The sequence below is a fragment of the Drosophila mauritiana genome, chromosome 3L (genome assembly GCF_004382145.1).
Source record: "Drosophila mauritiana strain mau12 chromosome 3L, ASM438214v1, whole genome shotgun sequence".
In the NCBI taxonomy this organism is placed as follows: domain Eukaryota; kingdom Metazoa; phylum Arthropoda; class Insecta; order Diptera; family Drosophilidae; genus Drosophila; species Drosophila mauritiana.
In genome coordinates, this window is record NC_046669.1 from 12,046,935 (window position 1) to 12,069,124 (window position 22,190).

At 44.5% G+C, this 22,190-nt stretch overlaps 4 protein-coding genes across 7 annotated transcripts; 1 reads left to right on the plus strand and 3 right to left on the minus strand.

Annotated features, from left to right (window-relative positions):
• Positions 1-931: 931 nt before the first annotated feature.
• LOC117141855 (RNA polymerase II-associated protein 1) lies at positions 932-6,451 on the minus strand. The gene is made up of 13 exons (XM_033305531.1): positions 6,275-6,451; positions 5,894-6,201; positions 5,608-5,836; positions 5,106-5,547; positions 4,566-5,051; positions 4,197-4,506; positions 4,054-4,139; positions 3,013-3,250; positions 2,780-2,937; positions 2,187-2,724; positions 1,737-1,875; positions 1,239-1,651; positions 932-1,172 (listed from the first exon to the last, which is right to left on the minus strand). Exons 1-13 carry the CDS (start codon positions 6,399-6,401, stop codon positions 999-1,001), a joined length of 3,648 nt encoding a protein of 1,215 aa, XP_033161422.1. The 5' UTR covers positions 6,402-6,451; the 3' UTR covers positions 932-998.
• LOC117141858 (general odorant-binding protein 69a) lies at positions 3,276-4,064 on the plus strand. Its single transcript, XM_033305537.1, has 5 exons — positions 3,276-3,435; positions 3,497-3,575; positions 3,632-3,723; positions 3,786-3,888; positions 3,942-4,064. The coding sequence occupies exons 1-5, from the start codon at positions 3,304-3,306 to the stop codon at positions 4,040-4,042; spliced, it is 507 nt and encodes a 168-aa protein (XP_033161428.1). The 5' UTR covers positions 3,276-3,303; the 3' UTR covers positions 4,043-4,064.
• Positions 6,452-6,637: 186 nt separating the features above from the next.
• LOC117139281 (SET and MYND domain-containing protein 4) lies at positions 6,638-8,979 on the minus strand. Its single transcript, XM_033301508.1, has 5 exons — positions 8,373-8,979; positions 7,971-8,313; positions 7,381-7,917; positions 7,100-7,321; positions 6,638-7,044 (listed from the first exon to the last, which is right to left on the minus strand). Exons 1-5 carry the CDS (start codon positions 8,941-8,943, stop codon positions 6,726-6,728), a joined length of 1,992 nt encoding a protein of 663 aa, XP_033157399.1. The 5' UTR covers positions 8,944-8,979; the 3' UTR covers positions 6,638-6,725.
• A 1,874-nt stretch (positions 8,980-10,853) lies between these two features.
• On the minus strand, positions 10,854-22,121 carry LOC117139282 (probable calcium-binding mitochondrial carrier CBG00135). Of its 4 annotated transcripts, none has more exons than XM_033301509.1 (8): positions 21,996-22,121; positions 20,724-21,378; positions 19,609-19,735; positions 19,464-19,551; positions 19,289-19,400; positions 12,130-12,288; positions 11,491-12,064; positions 10,854-11,418 (listed from the first exon to the last, which is right to left on the minus strand). In XM_033301509.1, exons 2-8 carry the CDS (start codon positions 21,192-21,194, stop codon positions 11,183-11,185), a joined length of 1,767 nt encoding a protein of 588 aa, XP_033157400.1. In that variant the 5' UTR covers positions 21,195-21,378; positions 21,996-22,121; the 3' UTR covers positions 10,854-11,182. The 4 variants fall into 4 exon arrangements, with proteins under 4 accessions (XP_033157400.1, XP_033157401.1, XP_033157403.1 ...); XM_033301510.1 differs by having other exon boundaries at positions 21,992-22,121; XM_033301512.1 differs by lacking the exons at positions 19,289-19,400; positions 19,464-19,551; positions 19,609-19,735; positions 20,724-21,378; positions 21,996-22,121 and adding an exon at positions 12,467-12,565.
• Positions 22,122-22,190: the final 69 nt, after the last annotated feature.

Below are 22,190 nucleotides of genomic sequence, written 5' to 3' on the forward strand. Positions count from 1 at the left end.
GTGGCAATCAAGTTTGAACTGGCTATTAATAGACCATTCGATCGAAATTTAATTTCAGTTGACTTAAAAGATTAGCGTTGCTTAAATTTATGAGGTCTGCGCAAATAATTACGGAGCGCGCTAACATCCCGTAGTTATAAAATAATTAGCGCCCATTTAAAGGCAATTATCACATAAACACTCATAGACCAACGCCTCGCGGTCCTGAATTCTTCGATCTTGATGGGTGTAAATCATGCGAAAGTTGAACTATGTGGCCCAATGTTGCGCATACGCCATGTGTCAAACGAAAGCCCCGTGACAAGTCATTCGCCAAGGCATATACATACATGTGTGCTTAGGAAAATGGAGAAAAACCAACATGCACGAGTACTTAGATCAAATGATTTAATTAGCACTGGCCCCTCCAATTGCGTTCATTTTAATTACATACATTTTATCAGCCGTCAAAGCTTACGACTGCGAAGCTGCAAGGAGGAGGCAAGTTATCGTGGCCCATGTGTCAATAAGTCAAACGATGTTAATTAATTGAGTGCGATAGCAAAATGCTCTGCAAAACGTTGGCCTGTCACACGCAGTTTTCGTTGGCCCATCGTAATTAGCCCAAAAAGCACGGTTACACAACCTAGGAGTTCTCTATCCGAAAAAGTAATTATTTGCCTTAGCCAAAGTGCAGTGCAATATTTGATAAACGACCAGCCTGCTGTGGAATTCCCAGTAATTAGCTATGCATTCAACTGGAACTATCTCTTAAGCTAGGAAAATATATAGTGTACAAAATAGGAGGTATATGCTAAAGACACAAATTTAGTCAACAGTTGAATGGACTTAACTCAAAGTAACTGCGAGGCAGCACTTGAAACAGGGAGCAGATAAACCAAAATCAGCTTGCTTTATAAATAGAGTATTGTCACATGAAAACGACTTTGGATTCCGAAATTAAGTACGTTTATCGCAGTCTCGTGAAGAGCTCCTATCAACAATTAATGTTCAGATTATCAAAACAATGTGGCCTTATGCACCGACGACGAGTGGTTGAAGTGGTGCTGGGCTATCCGATAGGCAATGCTGCCAGGACGAACCATCTTTTGTGCCAATGCATCGCCGTACAGCTTCACCAACGAAGGCTCCTCCTCCACAGGCTCCAAATACGCAGACAGTCCTCCCATTAGCTGCAGAAGGAAAATCAAACCGATATATAGTTCAAATTAATTTCAAATTAATGCATTTGCACTTACCATAGCTTCATCACAGTTTATGAAACGCACAGCCTGAACATGCTCCGACCAAAGACGCCTTCGCCACTTATTATCATATTTCTGTGCCAGAGGCACCAGCACCAGAGAACTGAACAGTTCATCACCATAGCTGGCCGCCTCAAAGTGTTCAACAAACAGATAGTAGAGCGGTTCAAATCTCGCCTTATCCACAAGTTCTGCATCAAAGTCGAATTCATGGCCTGCATTCTCCCTGTAGAAATCCATCAGGCAATCACGAAGCAGCTCATGCAAATCTGGAGCCAGGAACTGCGAGTCCGGGCCCATGAAGGCAATCATCAGATACATAAGCTTTTCAAGCGGGCTAACAATCTGCAGTCCCTCTCGTTCCAACTGCCGAACGAAAGTCAACGTCATGCGGACCACATGGTTTTCTGTTCAATAGACAGAAGAAAAAAAAGGAAAAAGATAATATGATTTATCCCCAAGAAAAGCAAAGTTCGAAGTAAGCATTCTCACCTGAGTGTATAGCCGCTGGACGCTGCTGCACATTTTGCAAGTAATTGCTGAGGATAACCCGGAGCTGAAAGAAGGGCCAGTCGGCGGGCAGGATGGGCGCTTGTGTGTAGCTCAAGGATAGCGACGGCTCCGAGTTGTCCTGTTTGAAGAAGTCAAAAAATCAATAAATATGCATTGAAAATGTGCCATTGTATGACGGCGGCTCCGAGCTGGGAAATTGAAATTGCAAGTCATTCGATTTCATAAGTCTGTTATCTTTTTTACTTAATTCTACTCCTGAGTCTGTTGACGCTTGTGGTTTGTTTTCTATTTTACTTTAATTTATTACGTGAAGTGCTTCCTAGTTGTTAAAAAGAAGATAGTGAAAATTAAATTTTCCTTCAATCGAGCAAGGAGCCACGAATGCCATATCTACATTATGAAACTTAAATTGAGGATAGAAATACTTACAGCTATGATGTGAGGATACACCATCTCCAGACACGATTGCTGCAGCAGTTTCAGACTAGATTCGTCCAATTTGACAAAGTCGCCATTGAAAATGAAGCGCTCAAAGATGCTCTTGATCTGCGTGGCATGGGCAGTGGACAGGCAGCACAGGTAATTGTACACCAACTGCAGCATCTGCTGTCGCTCCAGATAGATCTCGATTCCATCTGTTGTAAGCAGCTGATGGATTAATCTGAGCTCGCTGCGGGCAAAGAAGTTGGTGGCCAGGACGCGATTCAGCTGGGTGCTCAGCTGGCGCAGATATTCGGCCAGAGGCTCGAGCACCGCCGGTTGTATAAGCGCCGCGAACAATGGCTTCTCGCCGCTCTCCAGCGAAACGGCGAGCAGGGCCCACAGGTTACTCAACAGGTGCACCGGATACGTCTCACTGACAACCAACTGCGGCCCGTAGTCGTGCATCAGCACTGCGCCCACGTTAGGCAACGCCGCATGCACGTGGCGCCGATCAATGGGGCGTCTCAGCATTATGGAGCCCTTGCTGGAATATAGCAATTAAATTAGGTGTGATTTGAGGTCTTGCACGATCAACGTACACTAGGTCATGTACGCAAGCTATAAATCCGCTAGATTGTACAAATTTCGGAAGTATGCTGCGCAGAAAAGGCAGGAAACTGGTGGTTCCCAACAAGCTGTTCCGAGAAAACCAGCCTACAGCGTACAGAGCAGAGCTCAGAAGCGTCATCTGGCTGAACTAGAAATACATATTATTTCAAGGAGTTAGATTTATTTTAGTTTATCATAGCAGAATGAATATTTAGGCACTTACATCTTTGATCTTCGCAACGCGGGACGCAGCATGCATCCAGCCGCAGCAGCAGTTGTTAAGCGGCTCCACGAGCAGCTTCTGTCCCTCGACGTCGCATGCTCCGCTCTCGCCACTGGCCACCAGTGCGACCAGCAGGGCGGCTGCGTGTTGGCGCACCAGCCCGGATCCGCCCACTCCATCGAAAGCGCAGTGATTGCCATGCCAGTCCAGTAGCTGTCGCAGCGCGGGCAGGAACTGCCTATAAATTATCCAAAATCATAGTTATTATTCCTACTTCGTTTGGCTATAAAAATGAGGCGCAGCCTAAAAAGCGCTCAGTTGAACTTTAGCAATTTTTGGGGAGAAGTAAAAATGGCTGCAAGGCATTTTAGTCTTCTTCTAGCACTACTCATGCTATATGATTTAATTCCTGGTAATCAAGGAGTAAGTATTTGCTGACACGCAATAATTTGAAAATTAATTTAGTTGTTCTCCCTGTTATTAGGTGGAAATTAATCCTATGATCATAAAGCAGGTTAGAAAACTGCGAATACGATGTTTAAATCAGACAGGAGCTTCTGTAGGTAAGTGACTTTTTTTGCAACTTAAAACAAAATGATTTAAATACACTACACTACAGAGATAATTGACAAGTCGGTGAAAAATAGAATACTACCGACAGATCCTGAGATCAAGTGCTTTCTCTACTGCATGTTTGATATGTTCGGATTGGTTTGTGACCCATACAAAAATTGGAATAATTTCCTATTAATGAAAAATTACTTTCCCTATAGATTGACTCACAAAACATCATGCACTTGGAAGCTCTGATGGAGGTTTTACCCGAGGAAATACACAAAACTATTAACGGATTGGTCAATTCGTGTGGAACTCAGAGTATGTAAAGTGTTTTTAACAATTTGAATAAATTAAAATGTATATCTTTTCAGAGGGAAAAGATGGCTGTGAAACCGCCTATGAAACCGTCAAGTGCTACATCGCTGTAAACGGAAAATTCATATGGGAAGAGATAATAGTGCTACTTGGGTAGTGCTAACCAACCTGAATATATCCCGATCCACGATTCCCAAGAGCAGCAAACAGCGCAGGATGCGCAGTGCCTCGATCTGAACGCGCACCATCTGGACCTACCAAAGAGACCCCCATCAATAAAATCACTTACACAAAAGCAAACGCATACAAACCTTATTATCTTCAAGGAACAGGTATTGTTGAAGTCGCCCAATCAGGACTCCTTTGGAAATACCCTTAGCTATATCAAGGTGTTGGCAAATCAACACTCGAATTAGTTTTAGAAGTAGAACTTGAGGCTGGCCATAAAACTGATTTCTTCCGCTCGAAGAGGGTAGAAAAGGTTTAAAGAGTGTATCTATAAGATGGCTCTCATTGGCCAACTGACGAGCCACTTTGGTACTTGTACGAGCTATCCTTATAAGTAATTTCAGACAGGACTCCACAGTGCTATTATCTGGCTTCACAGAGTCCAAGATGAATCTAAAAACAGGTGTATTATTAAAAATAGCTCTGTAGCTCTAAGACATTTCACTGCTTACCGAATCCTTTGCAATATATTTGTTCTGAGCAGGCAGTCTATGAGATCTGTTTCAGCCAGTTGAAAGTCATCCATGGACGTGCGACTCTCCGATTCATCTTCATCCACTTCTGCACGCACAGATTTACTGGTGGTCAGTAGCTTCATGTAACGTTGCAGGAATGCTATGGAGTTGGTATCTGTATCTTCCCCTTTGCCATCACTGCCGTTCCCCAAAACCTCTAAGGTTGGTTGCCAATGACAGTAGGCATTGTCTTGAACGTGATCGAGAAGCACTTCGTCGGTTTCGTTATAGAACAGGTTGGATAGAGCTCGGCTTACAACCTCAAGTTGTGCAGGTGCATTGTCATCGAGCCCAAAACGCAGTAGAAAGAATATTTTTGATATGGGAAGAGACAAGACTTGATCATAGAATCCCTGGTTATAGATGCTAAAGATCCCAGCTATGGCTCCAAAGGCAGATAGTCTTTGCTGTAAGACGGTGGATCTAAAAAGTAAAGAGATAGGTAAGAAACCGATCTAGCAAATATGCGATGCTCACCTGGCTAATCGAAACAGCTCTTGTAGTGCGTAGCCAGGACGATCTGCCTCCTCGCCGTGTAAATAAAGTTCTCGCTCATCGATTTGTTTCGATGCATCCTGATCCTTGAGCGTGTGAGGCAGGAGCACACCTTTCCAATCAAAGCGAGCATTGAACTGCTCTCCGGGCTTCAATTCACTTATCTTAGCGGGAATATCCCGCATCCACGCCAATTTATGCTCCTCGACGAGATTGAAATTAACCCAATTTCCTTTATCGCTCTCTTGCAATAGCTCAATTGCTGGATTGCCATCGGTTAAAGAAGACATTTGTGGATCTTGGGCTCTTGTAGACTGTGTGGGCATGGGTGGTGCTTCTATAATCTTTGGTGAATTTGGGTTGGGCGGTTTGGAATTTGGCGTGGCTTGTCGTTTCTTAGACAACAAAGCTATCAACGAAGGATCTGCAAAGCAATATTTACAATATAAGAGAAATAACTTTTTACGGAAAAACACTCATTTACCCAAAGAAGCCAGCAATCGTTCTTTCTCTGCCAAAATATCTTGTTCATTCATTTGCTTGAGTACATTTAGGTTTTCCTGGTGCAGTTCCTTTCCCAGTTTAGCATCTTTTATTATGGAACTTGTGTCATTTCTTGGAGAATCCGATTCTTTCTTTGATTTTTCTTCATTTACAGACTTTGCACCTAAAAGTTTTTTGGCGAAAATGCTAAGCGGCTTGCCGGAATCAACCTAAAGCAATAAGAAACATTATTAATATGTATATGTATAGACCAAAAAAAATAATACCTTCTTGGAATCTGGGAGGGCAGATCTCCTGGTTCCTTCAGTTCTTTCTACCAATTCGCCCAGCACATTGCCTAGGGAACTTGGATCCATCTTGCTGCCCTTCACATCGCCCAGAATGTTTTCCTGGATTTCATCGAGAAGAACTTGGCTGACATGCGTTCCACGTTCTTTTGAGACACCTGTTGGAATCTCTGGGATGATTTCTTTGGGAACAGGTTGAATTTCATCCTCTGTTTTCGCCGTTGAAGAGGTAACACGTCCCAATTTTGCCTGCTCTCGTCTTTGGGCAAACATGGACTTTTTAGGAGCTACATGTGTGAAAAAAATCAACAATAAATATACTTTATAAATCTTTGGTAAGCAGAGGGAATCTGGACGCACCTTTATCCATGCGCACAAAAGCCGCTGCAGGCTGGAAATTGGGATCCTTCGCTTTTTCTGCATTGAACTCTGCTGCCATTCGCAGGACATCGTCCTCACTTTCACCTGGCTTGAGTTTTTTAAACATTTTAGCCGGAAAAACAAAACCAAATAAATTTCAAAACAATTCAGCTGCAGTGTGGCCGTACCTTTAGAAAATACCACGAACATTCGTTTCCATTAACAGACACTTATCAGCGCAGCATTTACAGAGCTCTGTTATTTTAAAACCATTTCAATTGGAAAATTCCAGGTAATGGTTCCAATTAGATTTCAGTAATGAGAAAGGCGGGCAATTTAAAAATTACATTTACACCAATGAACTACATCATTAAAATAAAATTTAATTTGCATTCAAGTAGAAAAAACGATTTAATAATACATGCGCACAAGCCATTATCTAGTTTTTCGTTCATTTCCCCTCCTTTTTAAACGTGGTGCCAGTATCGGACAAACACTTATGGAGCGATTGCTGCGCCACTATGGTGTCCTTGTGAGGCAGTGCAGCCACGTGGAAGAACATCTCGAGCGCCTCCTTGAAAAGTTCTACGGCCTCTCCGGTTTTCTGGGCCTCCATGGCTCGCGCAGCGTCTCGATACAGCTCCTCGATCTTGATCATCTTGGCTACGCTCTCCTTGAGTGAGATGTTCTTGCGGCAGCGAGGACAACGCACATCCTTCGCCAAGTCCTTGGGGAACTTGAGCAAATTAGAGCAGTTGGCTGAGGTGCACCTTTAATAATGAAAGATGTTATAGTATATCGATTGATAGCGAGGCTAGTACCCACCAGAATCGCACTTGCTTGTCCAGTTTCTGGAGCAGTGGCCAGTTCTCCTGGCAGGCCATGCAGTTGCAGCTGAAGGAGTAGCGTCCTCGCAGGGATCGCTGTCTCTCCTTCAAGTTGTTCTTGATGAAAATGGGTCCGTAGTTCACGGCCACCAATTCATTGGCACGATGCGGCCTGGTGGCTGTGAGGACCAGCTTCTTGCCAACAAAATGACAAGCGGTGCTTAAATTAAAAGAAGAATCCTTAATGATCTCTATAATATTTAAGATAATAAAACCCACCTGGGCCAGCACTCGTGATTGAAGTAGGAACCAGTACCATAAAGTCCAGCGGCCAGATACACAGTCTTACTCCCGTCGAAGCGATGTTCCTCAGTCACTTGTGTTTGATAGATCTGATGGGCATTATACTGGAGCACCTGCAGCAGGCCCAGCAAAGCGGTGGCCACCTGCAGCTCCACCGCAGTGGGATTGACGCCCTCAGTCTTGCGACGTCCGAAGTACAGCGACTTCTGGAGAATGCGCAACAGGAAGCCAGACATCAGAGCTCGCCGCAAGTAGTCGTCCGGCTGGCGATCCTCCTCGTGGGAGCACAAGTGCTCGAAGAGCAGATTGGCGGTGGCCAAGCCCTGCTCCAAGCTGGGCGCCTGTGTGAAGATGCGCAGCGCGATGAAGCACAGGATGGACATGCCAGAGCCGATCATCAGATCCATGTACTCGCACTCGAAGCGATGGTAACTGGAGCACGCCTCGCCCATGCACTGGGCGGAGCAGAAGGCGATTCCCGAGCAGTGGAGACAGGAAACCGGCGTGCGCAGCCTGCAATTTATGGTAATTATGTACAGCTATACCAAAGATTATAAATCCCTTACCTCTTGAAGCAATGATGACAATGAGTGCCAAAGTAACTGGGCTCCAAACAGGCGGCCACTGGCTCCTCGCATAGCAGAACATCACCGGTTCTCAGACCCTCGTTGGCCACCACAAAACGACCCTTGTCCTTGGTCTCCACCAGCCTCACCACCTTGGACGCACCAACTAGTTCAGCACTCTCGCCATGTGCCAGTTGTGGTACCTGCTCCGAGGTGGCTTCCTTGGGCTTCGGCTTTGCAGTAGAAAGTTCCTTGCGGCACAGGGCGATGTGGGTGGCATCACAGCCAGGCATCTTCTCGGCTATCTTCAGAGAGATCTCAGCGCGGGCAGGTTCCCCCATGACTGAAAATAAAAGGTTTTTCATAAGCATGATACCATCGGTTTGCTCCTGGCTGACCCACCTGCATACGCTTTGGCCATCTTCAAGTAGTAATCCACACTGGACTTGAGCTCCAGTCCAAAGTTGATGGCCAGCTTGAGGTCATTCAATGCCGCCTCCCCTTCGCCCAAGCGGATCAGTATGGAAGCCCTCGATCTGTAGGCCAGTGCCAAGGTGAGGCCCTCATCGAGGACAGGATCTGCATTGCGGTCGGGAGCCCGCATCACGGCCAGATTGGCGGCCATGAGAGCCTGCTGCAGCAGCTCCCTGCTCTCCTCACCATCGCCACTGCCGCTCATCAGGTAGAGCTTATCCGCCTGGGCACGTCGCTGGGCCGAGAAGAGGGCATCCTTCTGCTTGAACACCGGCTGCACATGCTCCAGGACACCCAGCACTGGATCACACACCTCGCGATCACTGAATATGGACAGAACTCGGGCTGCATTGGACTTCAGTTTGCCAAAGTAGTTGCGCAGCCACTTGTCGCCACATGCATCCCGCACGTCCACGCAGAACTCGTTGAAGAATCCCCTCCTCTCCGACTGGACCGTCTGCGCGGAGCAGATCTCGTGGTACGTGGCGTCGAACTCCATTTGGACTCCAAATTATGTAAAATCTAATTCAGATTTTCGGTGCAACGGCTGAAGAAGTGGGAATCGTCCGCGTTTTCTGATCACCACACTGAAACCGCTGAGTATTGGAAACAGCTGGCGGACGTTGCTACTCCAAAAATAGCACCGATCTTTCAGTTCGGCGGCGCATTATAAATATGCCGTATTGAGTTCCGAACTAGTACTGGTTCACTTTCGATACTTTTTTGAAGAATTTATTGATTTTCGAAATAATCAGAAATATTTACATTGGTTTCGCCTTTGACACTATATAGTTATTAACTTTATTTCCACTTAAAATGCAAGCGATCGATCAGTTGTAATAATTCGCATTTTATTTGTAACTGGAATCGGGCTTATAAATCACATTAAATAATTTATTTAAAAATTAGCTAAACGTACAAAAATATAACAATATGTATATCAGAGTATTTGTAGTTATGTATATATATTCGTAGTTAAATATGTTAAGTATATTTTCATCGCGTGGAAAATACTCAAGTTGATTTCAAACTCTCATTAATATTTAGATTTGCTCATGGACTAGATAGACTTTGTCAACCATTGTTTATCAGTTTATCATCTTGGAAAGACCTTAATTAAGTAGAAGAGTATATTTTGTGTAACATTTTTGCGTGACACTCATTAATTTTGGTTCGCCATAATGTCAAAATGCAGGGAATAAACTTATAATTATCAGAAAGTATATACGAATATCCTGTGGGGAGATAAAAACATAAGACTAATAAATTATAAACAAATTTTGTGGCAGATTTCATTATAATCTTTGTATTTATTTACTCGAATAATGATTGCGTGATTTTTAAATGATCAAGTCAAATGATTCAAGTGTGTTTGACTTCTTAAAAATGCGGTGCTGTGGTAAAGCGTTTTTTTTTTTTTTTTGTTTTTTGGGATAGTGATAAATCATATTTAAAAAGTCATTTTTTTCACTACAGTCGTACAAAATTCAATTTGGCTAATTAAGAGTAGGGTACAAATTATACATATGCTTTTAAATTCAGAACCATTACAGTGTGTATATAAAATAGGATTGAACTTATGAATGGTCGGTTTTGCGATCGGGTTCAGATTCACATGATATATCAAATAAATTACATGGTGTATGGGTATTGTGTTGGTTTTGTTTTGTTTGTTTGTTTGTTAGCTTTCGTCACAATTAATCTCGTTGGCTTCAATTGCAATACGATCTAAGAGAAAGTGTTACTAAACTTAACAAATAAAATGCTACAAAGTTTTCAGCCTCGCCGCCGAACTTGCTCAAGAGACTGCGACAGCTGATTGAAGCTTACAAGTCGGTATTTTAGTAGGTATGGGTATAGTTATATGTATGTATATGTGTATATTATAAACTATTATCATCACATTGTAAACGTTAAGTGTTTCTCATTATTTTGTGTAATCGATTAATCTAAGCAAAAACGAGACGAGTACATCGTAGTTTTAATGTCTTTTGTGTTTAAGCTTAAACGCTGCCGAGTATCCGTATCCATCCGTCTGTCTATCCCTAGATTTCAGATACCTGATTCCCCCTTGCAATCCGCCTGCCTGGCTCACTCTGACTTACGCTAAGCTAATTCGCTTTCGAAAGCAGTCGGATGGGACGAACTAAAAACCCGTGAAACTCTTCGAAGCCGGTTTCCCTTTTTTTTTTGGTATGTGTGTTTTTAGCAGTTCACTGAGAGCGATGGCCCTCAACAAAGGTGGTAGCCTACGTACAATTGTAAATAAATTAGCTCTTAAGAGATAGAGTGGCCTAAACCTACTTGTAGGTCGCAGGATTGGTGGCCTAAGAAATGTTTTGGGATTAGCACACGCCACAATGTTGCATTTTCTCCTTTGCGTTTGGTTTATAAATAAATTAGCCATAGTATCACTTATTTTATATTTTAAGAAAATAACCAAAAACTAATTCAACTATAAAAACTTAAAACGGATAACCCAGAACGTGGAAGAGGCCTGCTTTACACTTAAGGAAAGAAGCAGCACGAGACTGTCTCATTGCGGCAGAGAGCGAGTGGCGACCACCGAGCCGACTTAACCTAACGCTACTACTATACAAAATGGAGCACAGCGTCAGCCGGATCACCAGCCGCACTCCCGACCGCAGCCCGATCCGCCCTGCAGAGCGGGGCCGCACAGCCGAGGTGGCCGGGCCGAGCCGAGTTAACCTGATTGGAGCGAGATTAGGACAGACATCTCACGACATCTTAATGCCCAGGGCGCGACTCGTATACTCGTACACCACGTAGCTGATGGACACCGCCGGCAGGACCTTGAGGAAGTTTGGCGTTATGCCGCGGTACAGCCCCGTCAGGCCCTCCTGTCGCACGATCTTGCGGAACAGGCCCGTCATCGTCTCCTCGCCGCTGTGCGCGTCGCTGCTCTTCAGGGGTATTTGCGTTTTCCGCTTTTGATTGGCAATTGTCTCGGCGGCTGCAAGTGGAAATGGGAAAATTATTATAGCATTACGATAGAATCAATTATGACCCTGAATGAAAGTCTCACCTTGTGCCTGTAGCCGAGTGCGCACCAGGGCCAGCGGGTAGGAGCAGAGCTGACCGAGTGTGCTCGATGTACTGCCGCACGCCAGGAGCACTAGGAAGCTGGGCTGCTCGTTGTTGTCGTGATTGGCAATGTACCGCCTCTTGAGGGTTTCATATACCGCCAAATCGATGCCGGCATAGGGCAGAATACCCAGGATGTTCGGTACATAGCCACGGTAGAAGCTGCGCACTCCTTCCTGCTTGTAGATCTTGACCGCCGCATCGGCAATGCCCGCGTACTGTCCCGTTCTCCGGAGCGCCAGGCGCGTCTTTAATACTTCCATGGGGTAGATGATGGTCTGTGAAATTCCGCCTGCCGCTGCGCCCGCATAGAATCGCTCCACGATGCTCATCTGGCGGCTGCCATCGTCACCGCGAATCAGTCGCTTCATCTGTTCGTAGGCAGCGAACTTGAAAGCAGTTTCGGGGGCAATCTTCAACACATTGATGCCATTGCCTCGCCACATGCTCCGCGATCCGCCCTCGTTCAGCATGATGTGCATACACTCTGAGATTCCCATTCTTTGTGTTTGTACCTGTTTGGGAGAATTCGTTTGTTTAGATCTCAAGAGAAATGTTTCCTGTGTCGAGGTAGACTCACCTGCAAGTACACTTTAATCCTGTCCAGCGGCGCTGTGCACGTTCGGGAAACTGCTCCAGCTATGCCACCGGCCACCAAGTGTCGCCACCAGAGGCCCGTCTGCATCTCTTTCTGTGTGAAGTCATCAGGTACGTTCATATCCTCGCCAATGTCGAGGTACTGCAAAAATCCAAAGGTAAGCGATTAAAATACTTGTGTTTTGGAATAGCGATCTGGGATTATGCTAGTCTATTTTAAAGGAAAAGGGATTGAACATAGCTGATTAAAGATTGAAAAAGGTTTCGAGTTCCATTCCTTCTAGCGAGTAAATACAAAGCATAAGTATGCATTCATTTACGTGAACTACTACTTCCTCGGAGAGGCAACAATCTTCGACATCATCCACAAGGTTAACCAATTCTTTGAGAGCCTTCAGCGCCATTCTAAACCAATTTAGCACCGACTGCTATCTCTATTTGCCAAACAAACAATGCAACCAGGTGCGGTAATATTGAATAATAATGCTGGTTGCTTATGCAGAAAAAGCAAAAGAGTGATGTGATGCGATGGGCGGACTGGGCTATCCACACGCGCCACTAAAATCCCCATCGCCCGATGCCCAGTGAGAATTGCGGAAGCGGGCGAGAAAGAACGATGCAGAGCCGTAAACAAAAGTTATATCATTCACATTAGTTTTGCCATTCGTGCAGGAACACATAGACACAGCTGCATATATGTACGTATATCTGGTTCGTGCCGCAACCATGTACTTTATTTTCTCGATTTGCGGATTTTTCTTCAGACGTGCGCCACCCCGAAAATAATTATAATTGGCTCGCCTGCCTTTTGTCTGTCGCCAATTGGTTGTGCAATTTAAGGGATCTTTCGCTCTCCCTCCTTAAAAAACTAACGCCAAGTGGGCCTGAATGAAGTGAAATATTATTTTTGATTTCGTATGAATTGCACAGCTTTTGGCTTTAAATCGAATTAATGCCGCTGATAGCCGGAAAGCTGTCTGATATTGATAACAATTATCAAGTCTTGTGATGTGCGAAGCTTTCGTGCGAGCAAAAAATCCAACTGAATCCGATTGATTCCCACTTGCAGCGTTATAAAGTGATTTTCCAGAACCTCAGGGCGAACATAAAAGGTTATTATACTTTTTCCCACCCCAAACGGCCTGTGCCCGGTGTCATTGAAACTAATTTGGACAATAGACATGCGAATAACAACAGAAGCCAAGTGATTTGTTTATCTATTTAGCAGAGCAAGATATATCCAGTGCTTCCCGGTGAAAACATCCGCTTTAAATGTGCCAAATCATTCGGCGTGTCTGTCACATTCACACACGGTGGTGACACTTTCGAGAAGTCTCCTCGCGGAATGCGAGTTCTAACCTCTGGTAATGATGCCAAATTTAAGGCTATAAGTTCAGCGAATGGGTTAAGTGTACTTAAGCATTTAAACCGACTTCAGTTTGCACTCACAATTAGCGACTTGCAATCACATGGGGTTTCCTTTCAGAAAATTGTGGGAATTAGTTGGCCAATTAACGAAATGGAATATTAATCCGGCGCAAAAAGAGCGATGGAAATTTTTACGGAATGTAAATTGGCCTCTTTTAATGCAACGTCATTACTGATGGAATTTATCAACCCCGATCTTATATATCTATATATTATATATAAAAACCGAGTCACATGAGTGCGAAAGAGCTTTTTTTATACACAATGATCTATTTATAGATTAGCCGTGATTTTGGCGCACAAACGTGGAAATGACCCTGAAAGCAGACTACTCTCTCGTTGGCAAAGAAAACAGGTTAACAAACGATTAACCTGGCTTTTCCGCAACCATGAATGGGCTATCTTTGATCACAAAGAGCCACTTACAAGCTTTTAAGCGCCTTGGACTAATGAACTAACATGAATTCAAGGCGAATACGCTTGAATGGCCGATCAAGCAAGATAGTAAGGCTGTAAGCCATCGCAGTCTAATATCTGGATTTTTTTCAAGGCATATACATAGGTAGGGTGGATCATCGACCGACTTGATGAACTTGACTCATGCCCGCAGAATTTGTTGCGTTGATCTTGACGTGGGTTGAGTTCTCCCAAACCGACGTCAGCGAGTTTAAAGTAAACATCAGTGTAATGTAAATATCAACACGTTCGTAAAGAGAGAAAAGTGCTCACGTCACACAAATTGTGGGGGCTTGACCAAATTGTGGATAACGAGGCAGGAGGGAGCGGGTCAATCACATGGCGCTGAGTCAGTCACTCGCCCACTGTGCGTATACTTGTTACACTCATATGTACTATGCTGAGGCGCGTTAACACACATACGCCCTGTTGGCCAAGAGCACAAAACCGTGACGTTTGCAGGCGCCTAGCAACAAGTTGGCAGAAGTACACAAATACACGAGAGAGCAAAGAAGAGGGAGAGCCACGCGAAGCGCAAATCTTAGGCCAAGTGCCATGTGTGTTTGTGTGCGTTTCTGAGTAAAGTATGTCGTCTTCGCCGATCGTAAAAGTTAAAGACTGCCTGCTGTTGGCGATTTCGGGGAGGGGAGCAGAGCAGACCGGTTCCATATAAGCACGTCACCCGACGGAGCTCGCTTTTGGCCCGCCAGCCAGCGAGGGAACGTCTGTTGCTAGGCGACTTGAACGTCCATGGGGCAACTTAAAAACCCGAATACCAAAACCACGACGCGGCACCAAACGAAACATTGTGTAAGTGTGCACAAGTGCAGCGAACAATTGCAACAGCTGCGAAGTTGAATGGGAATTCAATCGCAGACATTTTAGAGTATATTTTTAGATGCACAACAGGGAGGAAGTAGCGCGAAAATAGCACACACGTGTGGCATTAAAGTAAGAGCGAAGCAAAGGCAATGCTTCTCCAAGAGATCATTAATATTGCCACTCTATTGACATCAAACTGTTTCCCTTTCCCCGAATTATTGGGTAAGTCCCATACAGCAGAGACTGCCTTATGGCAATCCCCGTTGAAGTTCCAGGGAAAAACCACACGAACGATAAGATAATCACAACAAATAACTGGCGAATGAGTCAGCTTCCGCTGCACTGGGTCGCATAAAGTATAATGTATCGACTCGAAGGGGGAACTTTGGCCTACAAAGGGTCATAAAAGGGGCCTGTCAGCAACGTACCCGTCCCATCATATCGCGAAATATGACCACAAAGTCCTCCATCATGTCGCCAGCGACTGCCATTTGCTGAATATTGTGGTAATCGACGGGCAGATTGTACTGGTAGGTGCTATTCCGCAACATCTTGTCCCGTTTGCACTGTTTCACTTCCGATCTCGAACTCCGATTTGCGTTTCCGTTTCCGCCTATCTTAGCGGTATGCGGCTTTCACTGTTCAAAACTGACAATTGCAAACTTTCACTCGCAGTCACTACAGTTACAAAATATGTGTGATGATGCAGCTCTCTTTGGCTTTGCTATTTGATTTGATTTCTTGACTTCGCAAGATACACTACTATCTTGTGGATGCTGTGGCCCAATAAAGCGGCCAGACTTTGCTCGATTCGCTTGATTGCAATTGTGCACATTCACACTTGTCGCGCTCGAGCTCAATTATATAACTACGCTCCAGAGGCAAGAGGCCTTTAGCTTGTTTCTCGGGTGTAGAGGGTATAACGCGCGCACAACCAACGCGGGAGCCAGCCGACTGAAGACTGAACCCGAATCCGCATCCGAATCCAAAGAGCGTCGGCGATCGCAGCCGAAGCTCCGCGATATAGCTTCCCGAGAGCAAAGTACACCTCTGTGCTTTTCGCGCCTGCCCCTCGCTCTTTTCCCCCACCGACTTCGATGGGGCAGCGCGCGTGCGGCCTCTGAACAACCCCTACCATGGAGACTACACCCCAACCCCAGCCAGAATCGGCTTCTTGCCAATTAGCCATCATTGCCTAGGCCTGCTTGACACGCATTTCCCACACCGCTCGACGGTTTTACCCGCTCTTTTTGACAGCCAAAACAAATGAGTAGAGGAAGTGAGTGTCTGGGAAAAAGGTATCGAAGATATGGATACCCTAACTGAAGTATTTGAAGGCTACTTCTCCAACCTCTTCATTCATTATGCATTCCCAGAAACTAAAGAAAAAAAGATTTTCATTGAAGAATGAGTTTATGAGAAGTATGGATCACATATTTACAGAATTCTGATAAACGAGCTTATGGAACTTGGAGCAAATACACTCCATGTTTTGGTATCACAACAATGGGTCGCGAAAAGTGGCTACTAAACGACACCCTTGGTCAATGGGCCAGACACTCTTGGCATTTATTTGCCTGTTATTGTTTACACGCTTCGATTCTTTATCACAAAGCGACTTTTCGCATGGCAAAACCGGATCGGAGCGACCAGCGCCATCATCTCGAGGGTCTGCCACCCAGTTGATAGCCACATGACGGGCGTGTGACTTTATTAGCTCCTCCGCGCCTGGATGACGCTCGCCACGGAGGTGATCTTAATTGTTTACAGGCGGTGGAAACTTTTGCTCCACTTCATTACCATGCAAACGTCACTTGTGTAAATAAGGTCTCTGATTAAAGCGAAAGGTTCGGGGGAACTTTTCGCGTGTCGTCAACAGAAAACATGTTTAAAATTAAATATAAATTATAGAAACGCAAAATAGAAATGGCACACTCTTATCAGCGAAACAACAAGCTGGTCACTGAAAACTGAGCTCTGACCACAAGATTCTAGACTATTGGCCCACGATAAGAGCGGAAAAGTCGCAAAACACACCCATTTTTTAGGGCCTGTCGCTGGCGGAGATCGTTCGTTCCAGTTGCAACTGATACCTTAACCAGCTGGAATTGGTTTACGATGTCTAATGAATACAGATGTGGTTAGGCTGCATCGGGCGTGCTACTCAATTGCCTACTTAACGAGCCCCCCAACGCCATTAAATTGCCAATGTCTCGAGTAATGAACAACACAATTCCCAGAAACACTTGAATTGCTCGATATGATGATAGTCATGCAAGTATCATCCGCCCACTTGGGGAATTGAGTTGTCCAACTGCTGACTGCGTGTCAAATCGCAGGCACAGAGCCATAACACTATTTTGCCCCTAAAACTTATACAATATTTAATTTGTTAGCTCACTGCGAGAGCTCGCGAATTCAATCACTGCTTACAGCTGCCTCTGGAGTTCTCGAATGCGCGACAGTTACAACTTCTAGACTGCGGACTTTGGCCAAGAGTGATTACAGCGCGCAATTGGCGTACAAATTTTTCGCAACATGCTAACAACAAAGCAAATACTATATGTATGTACATGGGTCTTATCGCCGCGAAAGTGCGTTCAATCAATCATGGTTTGGCTGGCAACTTAATTAGAGCCCACCAGTTAGTGCGCAGGCCTCGCATTTGCCCACTTTTCACTCGCTCATCGGCCTAATGCAAGAGGATTGCTATTCCGCGGACCTGAGTGCTCATTGGGATTCCTAAAAATAGCAACCGGAACGGGACCTGTCTAGTCGGGCAGTAGTAAGTACTAAGTCAGATCCAAGAAACCGGCTGCCGAGAAACGGGCCTCCCCAAGTCGGCTTGGCAACAATCTCCTGGAGCCGGTTGACCTTAAGATTTCGAGTCTGCACAAAGCAAAAAAGAAAAAAAACAAAGAAAAAACCCGCAGCTGATAGTCTGAAATTTTAAAAAGTTGTTCCAGACGATCGACGAATTTTGGGGGATTCATCTAAATGGCAAGTACTTTTTGTTGGCGGGGCCTTCATTTGATATGATTCTCCAGCTAGTTACATGGGATTGATATAAATTGTGGAATTCAACAGTGACAGAGAGCAGAAACGAAAAAAAAAACAGATAAAAGTAAACAAAATGATTACGCAGACAACAAAGCGATGACATCGTCACCTGCCACGGAACACCGAAAGAAATTATACAATGCGGTGATATTTGGAAATAGCTTCAGCAAACAACTTATCAACATTATAATGTACTATCAAAGGAATTCATCTAATTACGCACAAAGAAAGCAATGGTACTTAGACTTTTGGTACAGTTGGTAACTGAATTTAAATTCATTTAGAGCCGTTAAGCTATTTTGGCCCTTTTTAAGGTTCTAATGATTAAGCCCAAGTACGAATCATTCGACTAACAAATTAAACCTAAACCAAATGAAAGTTGTTCTTTTAACTCAAGTTTAAGGACTGAAAATACGAAGTAGGTTATTCATTCATGGATTTTCAGGTGCGTATTTAACAACGCAAGATCGAAGATCGTTACAAATGCACTAATGCAAATTCAAGGATTGACTAAATATGTATTAATCAAATTGGAATGAATTTGCCTTTGGTTAGTTATGAAACTTGTTCGCTGTGTAACGCAAACTGCTGCATCTTTATGACAATGTGAAATTTATCTCGAAAGCGGTCGGAACGATATCAAAAACGGACTTCCCATAAAGCGGGCGTTTAAACAGTCTGATGAAATAATCATAATGTTTACGTCAGTCCCGACTAAAAAAAAAAAAGAGAGTGATTAAGAGAGTGGACATGATATGATATGGCTAAAGCTCCGTCTATTGGGCGCTCCGGTCCTTGAAAAATGGTCGCTCGGGTGAAGGTAAAATACTACGAGATAATACGCATGCAGGCAATATAACTAGTGGCTGATTAGCGAATGGGACTGATGATAAAGCCTTTTCTCCCGGTGGGTGTGACGGGGTGTGATGGTTGTGATGGGTGTGTACAGTGTCCGGGCGTTGGTACGTATGTGTTCCCGAGTGCCCTGCTTCTACGTGGGAGGGTCTACAACAATATCAATGGTAATCGTAATATGTAACTTGACGGATATGTACCTTCAGATCTTCCTCAGTTAGTCAGGAGTAGTGTGGGTGTAGGTACTACATTCGACATTTTGGTTAGTTGGTGTGTGAAGTGTGTGTTTGTTTTTTCGGTTTAATTTTGTTTTTGGATATGGGCGAGGGGATAAGAAGGGTAAAAGTTGGCAATTAGTTAACGTTAAACAGCTACAGGTATACTAGTGTACATAGATATATTAAAAACAAACGCGATAGAACGAAAACTAATCCAGAGAGGTAGTGGAACACCTCCGAAGAACCACTGTTCTCTGTTTTATGAATTCAGCAACTTGCACTACGTATCTCTAGTAAACTCACAGTAGAGTGCCGCCAAAATTTAATCAAGTCGTGAATGTCCGTTGAGGGCGCCAAGAGCATGAAGTCCCGCCACTCGTTAAAGCTAATGTTCAGGCTGCCGTCCTTGTCCATTCTGCAAGGAAAGTCACGCATATCAACAAGTGCACTGAGAGAGAGTTGAGGTTAATTAACCCACCTGGTGAGCAGATTTCTGGCCTCGTCCAAGTCAATGTCCAGGCCCAGGTCCTTGAACGCCGATATCAGCTCCTCCAAGTCCACTTTGCCTGTAATACAATTCACTCATTGAAACTAATCCAATTAAGGTTTAATCAATTACCCACCATCGCGATTTTTATCTAGGTGCGAGAACTGCAGGACCAGGTTCTTCTCATGCTCCCGCACGTAGTGCAGAAACTCGGCGAAGCCCACGTTGCCGCTCTGATCCTTGTCCGACTGCTGAAGGAATTTCTATAATGGAAAGCAAGTGCGGAATATTACTAGCGTTGCTCCTGGAAAATTTACTAGATTCACTGCCGGAATATTACTGGAAAATTAGTGTCGCGCACTCGCAGGCCTTTCGCATAATAAAGAGCCGCTGACTAGAGTATCGACCTGAATCGAGAAAGCAAATCAATTTCTCGTATCATGCAGGCTTCGCCGGCGGAAACCATATAAAGCTCCTCAGTTGTCTGCACATTAACCCTCTATATACCATCTAATCCAATTCTGATTGCTTTCGGGCCTTGTCAAAATACTTGTTGCATGTAATTTCACAATGCGGCGATTTGTGCAACATAAATAAACTAATATAGGATTTCAATAGAAGTAGAATGTAAGTCCCAGGATAAAAGTAATAGTTTAAATTAGTTTATATCTTCATGGCCAATAGCTACTAGTTTGTTTTTGCTAAAATGTAAACAAAGCTGCTAATAAACCACAAACAATATCTGTTAGTCAAACAAAGAGATTTGTATGCGAAATAATATTGTGCTCATCTAAAAATAGAATATTCTCCTTCGCCTGGTTTGCCACATTTCTCTTGATTTTATAAGCCCTTTTTTGGCAACTGCAGATATGAAAGGGTCAAGCTGCCCAGGGTCAGCTGCCGTGCCAAATGTTTCGCCCTGATCAGAGCTAGCAAACAATGCACAATGTATAAATTAAGATTCTCAGATACTTTTGCCCGTCAAGGCCGCATATTATTGATCTCTACCGTCAGCCGTCTGTTTGGCGAAGAATAGCTAATAGAAAGGGGCATTGTTAGTTCCCTGAGAAAATGGCGAGCCCCGGGCACGTGTAGTTCAACTATGCTAATCAAGATTGCTTGTTCTCTACCCAAAGACACTTTTGTTAAAATCATGGGAGCCTCAGATAGGTCCTATCCATGGTACATTTGGTACAGCTAGCTCAGATGTGATAGCTTCCATATATCATCCTATAAATAGGCTTTGCTCACCTCCGCGTAGACGCTCGACAATCCGAACTCGTGCAGTGCCGCCGACAGGTCGTGGATATCGATCCTGCCGTCGCCATCGCGGTCCAGCTTATTGAAGATGCGCTCCAGCCGCTCCTCGTCCTCGATGGGTATCTCGGTGGGCAGGATGGAGCCAGAGCTGGCGACCTCGTACAGATCATAGGGCAAGGGCGTGTTGGTGGTGCTGCTGGTGGCAAGATGGGCATTTTGCAGGCCGAGATTTTGGCCGTGCTCATAGCTGGCGGCTAGCGTGCGGGCGGAGTAGTTGGCCTGCGCCTGCTGGGCGAAGTTGAAGTTGCTGGCCGGATCGGGCGTCAAGTCGATGTCGATGTGCTGTTGCTTTTGATCCTTCGGCTTCTGATCCTCTGGCTTATAGTCCTGCTCCTTTTGATCCTGCTGCTTGCTTACTGCTAAGGATGCACTGTTTTCGATTCCAACTTGCTTTCTGACCATTCTCCACACTCGTGTTTACAGTTTACCTCGAGTTTTCTGTTCTTTAACTGGCAGCTGAAGGATTTCTCTGGGTTTGCTTGGTTTCCGATTCTCTGGGGGATTACGTGTTGGGCTATCAGCTGCTCTGCTCTTATGGCCGGCTCATTTTGCACTCCTTGGCAAGTCAAATGGAAAAAACAGTCGTCTGAAAGAGGTATCAAGTATTGTATACACATTAGTTTATAATGTTTATGTCTGGGCGAAAGATAAATAAACCAGTCTAACGTATCGAATTTCCCCGCGATGAAGTCATCCACTTCTTGGCTGGAAAACTACATATGTACGTTGTAGGTGCCAATTTTCAGGACCCCGCGTACATCCCACAATCCATTGATTTTCGCAGCTAATTTTGAAGGCCAGCGATTTTCCGGAAAAACCTTGAAAAACCCACAGCTTCACGCACACGCACGCACATGTCTCCAAAAGTGCAGGGAGAGGGGGGAAGTGGAGGGAAAAGGGAGACTTTCCCCCAGCAACTCGAACTTTCTACTTTGGAAAGCGTAGCTTCAACCGAAGAATTCTTCATGCTCTCACACACTTTATACATTCTTTTCTGAATTCTCCGGCCATTTTCCAGACAGGTGTGACTCAAATTTCTAGCGAAACGCTTGCAAATTGTTGCCAATTTGGCAAAAATTATTCTGCACTCTATTTTCATGCACACACACACACACGCACATGCAAGCGAAAGGAATGTGGATATGCAAAAGAAAGTGACAAACTTCAATTGCATTTCCCACTGTTTCTGTGGCCACTACCTACTGGTCGAGCTATTTAAGAGTTCGTCTGCTTTTACGCTATTTCGGCGACTTTATGGTTTAAAGCGATTCACGCAGAACTCTTTAATTTTAATTTTTTGGGTTTGCCAGTGTGACCACGAACGTTTATCTAGATATACTTCTTGTGTGGTCGAAAATACCCCAAGATGCATAGCGTCTCTACTTAGTCATGACTCAA